This window comes from Ipomoea triloba, chromosome 1 (genome assembly GCF_003576645.1).
Source record: "Ipomoea triloba cultivar NCNSP0323 chromosome 1, ASM357664v1".
NCBI classification, from domain to species: Eukaryota; Viridiplantae; Streptophyta; class Magnoliopsida; order Solanales; family Convolvulaceae; genus Ipomoea; species Ipomoea triloba.
The window spans coordinates 5,410,683-5,418,109 of record NC_044916.1 but is presented as its reverse complement, the minus strand read 5'-3'; the positions used below and the strand labels follow the sequence as shown (position 1 = coordinate 5,418,109).

General features: G+C 37.8%; 1 protein-coding gene across 1 annotated transcript; it reads right to left on the bottom strand.

Moving 5' to 3' along the window:
* Positions 1-2,027: 2,027 nt before the first annotated feature.
* Positions 2,028-6,253, bottom strand: LOC116000007 (two-pore potassium channel 3-like). Its single transcript, XM_031239999.1, has 2 exons — positions 4,819-6,253; positions 2,028-2,622 (listed from the first exon to the last, which is right to left on the bottom strand). Exons 1-2 carry the CDS (start codon positions 6,039-6,041, stop codon positions 2,475-2,477), a joined length of 1,371 nt encoding a protein of 456 aa, XP_031095859.1. The 5' UTR covers positions 6,042-6,253; the 3' UTR covers positions 2,028-2,474.
* Between the last annotated feature and the right edge of the window lie 1,174 nt (positions 6,254-7,427).

Below are 7,427 nucleotides of genomic sequence, written 5' to 3'. Positions count from 1 at the left end.
TAATTCCTGCTCAAAAATTGTTGAAAAAGGTAAATCGCGAGTCGCCCAAGCAATCTCCCAATCAGTCAGTGTCGTTGACTCTGCGAACAAGGGATTCAGCCATCTCTACACTTCTACTCTACCAACTTGGAGAGCCCAAGAGCCCAAACTTTAGCTTGAGAAGTCCTAGTTGGAGTGGTGACTTAAGACTAAGTGGTCTACTACAAGTGCAATATTTTAAGTGTACTTTACGTATCATCGAATGCACTTTTAATTTTGAAAAGATGCAAGTTTAGAGTCTTAGATCATAAATACACTTGTACATGTCTGAAAATACTTTTGGTAGTGTTACAAAGTACATGTTCGCATTTGGACTCGGATTTTTATTCACACATATATATAAGAGTTTATCAAGAAACAACTATATAATGTGATTAATAAGATAACAACATATTATTATGTTTATTTTTATGACTAGTTATTTTATTTTTTGTATTATTTTAATTAGTACGGTCAAAGTGGGCCAAAGTCTGTGGGTTGGCCCGCACTCGCCACGCGATGGGGTGAGTTAGGGCTACAAAAAAGATGACCCACGAAAGAGCAGGCCTAACGAGCCTAGCCCTCTATGGTCCGCGACCGGCACGGGCCAACCCGCATGGGTTGCGGGCCAACATGCGACCCGCCATATTTTTTTAATAAAAAATTATATATATATATATATATATATACATACATACATACATACATACATACACATTGTACATGAATATAAATATATATTCATGTGTATTGTGTACACATGAATATAAGTGTACACACGATAATTTAAAAATAAAAAAACCCACGGGACCTATCAACATGCATGGGGTGAGCTAGGGTTGTATGAATCTTAGCACCCGAGCCTAACAGGTCGGTCCGTAAAAGCTCGCAAAAAATTACACTCGCGGTAAAACGGACCAGCGCGCTTTGACAGTACTAATTTTAATCATTAAGTTAGCAAAAATAGTTAATTGGGCCAAGTATGGAAGCCCATTGAGTCATATTAGGGTTGCTTGTAGAATATTTATATAAACTTTATGAACCACTTGTAAGTTGTAAATGATGTAATGGAAAACTATATACTCAAACATTGATCAACATTGAGTCCAATCAAACTTTGACCTATCCAAAATCCAACAATTTTTGAGCTACCACATTCCCACTGTAACTTGCATTCCTATACTCTATAGCTAGTATATAACCAAATATATTGAAATGCAAGTCAAAGTTAGTTGTCAAATGATTAACAAAAAGAGACATCATGGTGGCATGTCTCAAAATCCAATTGAAAGTAAAATCTTTTGGATGCTTGTAAACAAGAATTGAGAGGTCAATGAATGATCAAGTGAAGCGTAATTTTAGGTAGTAAAATACTGTTATCAATTGTCTGGCGAGTACAATTAAACAACATGCTTGGGAATCACAAGTTCTCAAGTCTTTGTCTATTGTTCTTCGACAATTTTTTTGGATGATATCTTAGGTGTTTTTTGAATTAGGAGAGTAATTGTGATGTGTACTTACGAGTGTAGAATCATTCTCAATGAGTCCTTCCTACACTCAATGTGTCCTTAGGAAGCGATCTCAATTTTTTTCATCGGATGCAAGTAAAGACCATAGATCTTGAGCGACCAATAAGCGAGTGAATGAGATTGCTAACAAGGTCTAGAGCTTAAAGCTCACTTTTCACTATAAAGCAAGTACAGTGCTAGAAAGAAGGAACATTGATCTAAAGCTCAAGTACGGTCCGTGCACAATTTTTCTTCTCTACCGTAACAGCCCTTCCACTTGGCACCACCGGATCACTAAGACCAACTTTCATCCTTACTCGATGGGAGGGTCTTGTAGTCAAGATCCCTTCTGCATGCCTTCACACTCTAAAGACTCCAGGGTCAATCTCTTTATTTGTTTGTATTTTTTTTCCGTTATACCCTCATAGTGATTTTTTTTTTTTTAAATAACTAATTTTGAGAAATCTCTGACACTCATATTCCTGGTTCAATAAAAGCAGATGAATCAAGAACACACTGTCTAAATTCAACAATAATGTTTAATGTTGTTTGTATAGAGTATAGACAGTAATTCATACAACTAAAAATACTAATGTTCATAGGAATATTCACACCCTCATCTGACAACAATTTTGAGAACAAAACTTATGGTAGACAAATATCCACCTGCTATATATGCAATTATATATATTATACATTTCCCTTGAAAACCAATGACTTGATTTCATATGATTCTAAACCTCTCAACATCTCATCCCATCTTAAGCTTCACCATGCACCACAACAGCTCAAACCATTTGCCTCTCCCAAAAAGTTGGAGACTCCGGCTGATATCTCGACGTCGTAATATAGCAGAGCCCTACCGCAAATTCTGAGCTGTCATTGCCAGTTTCGCCAACTTTTTGCCCGCTTTATCTTCGACCACTACTGGGTAAACGCGGTAATGGCTCAGTGGTGGCCTTCCATCAGATCGGCGAGGGTGATCCTTCCACAGTTGCCCGTGTCTAGCCGTTGAAATTGTTTGCAGATCAGAAGAATATCTTTCTCCGAGATCTTTCCCATCTCCTTCAGTTTGTATATTATGTATTCAGATTTACTGCCAGATATCAGAAAAGAACAACGCAGAAAATTACATTCGAATCTTGTCTTTCAATTTAAACAACGAGCCTAAAGCACAAGACATTAACCCCAAAAATAAAAAGACAGAATAATAACAGTGCCGAGAAATTAGGATTTGTATAGTTGAGAACGAACTAATGTCTATAGTCAAGCACTCAAGCATCACAGCAGAAAAATCTGAAGCTTTATACAGAAATCAATGGCGGAATCAATCTCCATCTAACTTTTCCATATCATATGCTTTAATTTCACAAATTTTCATTGGAAACAGTTCTAGGCACGTTTTCAAGTAACGAATATCACCACCAAACAGGATATTGCATTGGATATTTATATTCAATGTTTAATCCCATCATCTTAACCTCAGAGCACTCAAACATTTTAATCACGGGCTTTACCAGTGTGAATTCAATCACCTTAAATTTATTAATAAGGCCTAATTCATAGGAAATCTCGCCACCTCCCAATTAATAAGGCCCAGGAAATGATGATAATACCAAATTACCTGATTAAGGCCACGGGGTAATGTCATTTCGATCTAAGCAGAAAATGATATAAGAACCCAAGATACTAATCCAAGAGACAAATAAATAAATAAATAAAAGCACAAAACTTCAAGATAAAGACGGTGTTTATCCAATAGATGAAAAATAAAGCTCCTACAGAACTAAATCATCTGCTACCAGGAGTTGTTCCCTTCTTCAAAGTTGAATGAACATTCAACTTCTTTACGGTTCTCATCTTTCACTAAGAGGGAGGAGTATAAAGCCACTTGCTTTTCACACTAGTTAATGTTTTAACGATCTCAACTTTTGTACTTTTCTAACTGTTAGTGCTTCTTGTGAGAAATGACTAATGCAACAACACCTTCGAGATTCAAACCCCCGCCTTCATAAGATTCAATAATCGTGCATAAATCTCTTAATATCCCAGCAATGACTGACTCAAATACTCAATGCAATTCCTAGTCCCCTTCATCACACACTAAGTATTCTTTTAGCTATGAACATGAATGGCGGTATAAAATCTAAAACTATAAATAAGGCACGGATATGCTGAATAAACAACTTGACCAAAGATTCCCGTTTCATTGTATTCCTAATCTTATTTTCTAGTAACAGAAGATCAACAACTTCAAAGTAAACTTTGAGACCTACATTAAAAGTCACTATCCTGATTGTCAACTATATGTGCCATATTTTCCTGCCTCTTATACGTAAAATCATTAAATTAATTTTCAGAACGGTTTAGTTCTGATATTTCTAGATTATGCAATATGCAGAAGCACCATCCACCTTATCAAAACTGGCCAATTTCTTCTTCTAATTGCTATCACAATCTACATAGCCTTCCTCTTCGTGTATGTGTGCATTAAATATGTTTTTCATACTCTTGTTTTTTGGTACACCAGATGGGGATGGCATCCAACCCCACAGAGAAGGCCTGTGAAATCTAAACTTTTATATTTCATAATTTCCCTAACATGTTATGTTAGATGGTTCCATTTCAACAATTATGCCATCCAAACCAGCTTGGTTAGCCTGAGTCGCCGTGCAATCTCATCCCTTAAGAGAGGTCGGGACTTCAAAACCCCCTTTAGTATAGAAAAACCAATACGGCCAGCACTTTGCCCCTTAATTGGATCGGGGCCGGCCTAGTCAGAATAGAGATTAGTTTGAGTAAGGTACGGGCTTAAAGGTGCCTTCTACAGTTAGGACCTACTCAGGTAGAAAGGACCTACTCAGAACACCTCGTGGTCTAACCAAAAAAACAATGATGCCATGCAATTGCCACAGCCGAATAACAATTGTACTGCTAACAGAGGTTTTCTTTTCCTATCCACTATTAAAAAAGTAAGTGCTGTTTTCAGTTCATTTTTTGCCAAGAACATCCAGCAAAAAGACATGAAACTTTCCTAGATATGTTACAACTAAACCACAACTCACGTTTCATCAGTAATGTGTCCAATGTAATAAAAGATGCAACATTCTGTGAACTAATATTATAGAATAACTATTGAATAAGACTGTGTTGCAACCTTTCAAGAGCACTTATGAGCAATACCGTATAAAGATTAAACTAGTGTCTCATTAACTTATCCCCATAAAAGCTCTTATATAAGTGGGAAGAAAATGGGAAACAGGACAGCAGGAGGGAAAAGCAAAAGACTTACGTCACAAAACCATTGTTATCAATGTCGGCAGCAAGAAACTGTGCAACGGTCATATCCTGATCGAGCACCCATTTAGCCATCATCCTATGCCTTTTATCCACTCTTGCCTCGGCCAAGTAAAGAAAAGCCCGTGCAACAGCAAGCGTTGACACAAGCAACCAAAACGATGCGAAAACCCGACCAGACAAAGATTCAAATGCCCGGTCTCCATACCCAACAGTAGTAACAGACATAACCGACAAGTACAACGAATCCAACCACCCAAGCCTCTCAACATAATGCATAAACAGAACCCCTACCCCAATACACAGAACCACAACACCCAATGCCAGTGTGACCTTCATCCGAATCCTCATCCTCCCTTTCTTCACATCGATTATATACGAGCCGGGATCATGTGCACCCCTACTCTTAATAGTCTTCAACAGATAAGTCTCTTGCAAATCAAGCACATAACTAACCATCCCACTTAACAAAATGTCAATGAACCCAAACCCCACAAGCACAAACATGATGGAAAACAGCTTTGTAGCAGGACTAGCAGGAGTTATATCCCCATAACCAATAGTACACATTGTGACAATACAAAAGTATAAAGCATCAACCACAGGGTGGGTTTCAGTGCCCCTAAAGTGTTCCTTGAAGAATGAATATATAGCCACACCAAGAATCAAATAAAGACCCAAAAGCACAACAGCTTGGCTCACAATTGACAGTGCCCTTGGGGGCTTGGAAGTTGAAGACTGATTCTCAATATCATTGATTGTGGCCATGGCAGGGGCAGTCCTGGACCTGTGAAGATTGCTCTTGCTCCATGTTGGGTAATTTGAGTCCAAAAACCAAGAACTCTGATCAATTTTAGATTTGGGGTCTGAAGGTGAGCAAGGGATTTGTGATTGATGATTTGGGTCCAGCACCCAAGAATTCAAATCAAGATTGGATTTTTGGTCTGAAGATTGGCAAATAGAAGAAGAAGCAAAAGTCTGGGAAGTGAAATCCAAAGAATCAAGAGTGGACTTGGGGTCTTTAAAGGGGTTTTTGGAAGAGGAAGTAGAAGAAGGAGAAGGAGAGCCAAAGATGAGCCTGTCTTTGAACTCTAAAGGGCTCATAGGTGGGACTGTGATTTCATTGTCTTCTGGCAAAGGGCAAAGGGAAATGGGGGCTGGCAGTGAAGATTGTGCTATTCTGGGTGCAGAATAGGAGAGGAGAGGCTCTTTCTCCATCTGGGCTCGCCGGGAATTTGGGCCGCCGGAAAACTAGAAATCCGGCGAGATGATTGGGGTCCGGCTTAAAGAATCAAAAAAAAAAAATAAAAGACTTGAAATGCTGACACAACGGGGTTGTTTAAACTGTCAACTTTTCAGCAACGTAAACAGAAACACGATGGAAAGATTGCCAGGTACAGTCGTACAGAAGACTACAGAAAAAAAATTGAAGCAGATTTTCAATTTTTGCAATGGGGGTTTTTCTTCTTTCTCTACAGTTTTCTAACAATTAATTAATCATTTATTGATTAAATTACTTTAATGCATTAGGAAACTCATGTCTCCGTTTTTGAACAATGATTAAGGAATAACTTTTATTCAATTTTGTATTATGAGAAAAAAAATTAAATTTTTTCAAGTGGCGGCTATCTTTTTTTAATGACAGATTAAAATGTGCATCAACTAATAAAGGTCGTGTATTAAATAAATTTCGTTTTGTAACCTTAACTGGTAAAGAATCACAAGGAGATAAATCAGTTTAGGTTACTCAGATCACCTCAAACTAAGAAAGTAATAAAACGCTCTCATAATTAAATTTGAAACTTTGTTATTACCAAACCAACACCCTGACCTACTTGATTGTGATCACTATTAAATGGTGCTCTCTTTGTAAGGTAACCTCAACCAAGATGGCAAGAGATTCACACGTAACAACATGGGCACGAGTTCGAATCATTGTCCCTTTCGTTTGAGCCGATCAACTATATGTAATCTAGGTTGGTTTACTTCCTTGTGATCCTTTACAGGCTAGAGCTACAATAGGCAGAGTTTACCTACACGGCTACACCTAACAAAGTTGTGGGGTTTCCCTCGTCATCCAAAGCCCATTAAGAAAAGCTTTTTGAAGAGCAAATAGGATGGCAATGGTAAAATAGAAGAGGTTAGACTATTGTTATTGCACTACTTCAAGTCTTCAATTGTGCCATTATCCCTTTAATTGAAAGCTCTCAACTAGTGTAGTGGATTCAACCACAAGTCACCAAAGGTCCAAAGCATCCTTTTAAGTTTTAACCACAATTCACCAAAGGTTCAAAGCATCCTTTTAAAGAGCGATGGGAGCAGTGAATGGCTCTTGATGATATATGTAAATTAACCTACATTGGAGATGATACATAGTATTGAGTAGGCACGAGTTGGTCAATCTCCAAGGGTCATCCCATCAAGCGGTTGCAAGGCCTAAAGTTAGGCTATCCCTTAGCTAATTAGACATACTTTTATTTTAAACACTTATAATTTTTTCACAAAATAGTATCTGAATTAATTAGACATATTTTAGTCATACTTGAGGATGACAATTTCTCCCATCTTTGACGGAGATCCCCAATTCTTGTTCCAATTGGGATA

Bases quoted from the DNA above. Each gene is read 5' to 3' on its own strand.
- LOC116000007 (XM_031239999.1), bottom strand. From the start codon at position 6,041: ATGGAGAAAGAGCCTCTCCTCTCCTATTCTGCACCCAGAATAGCACAA. The intron at 2,623-4,818 runs GTAAGTCTTTTG...GATATCTGGCAG, and splicing joins GATAACAATGGTTTTGTGAC to TAAATCTGAATACATAATAT.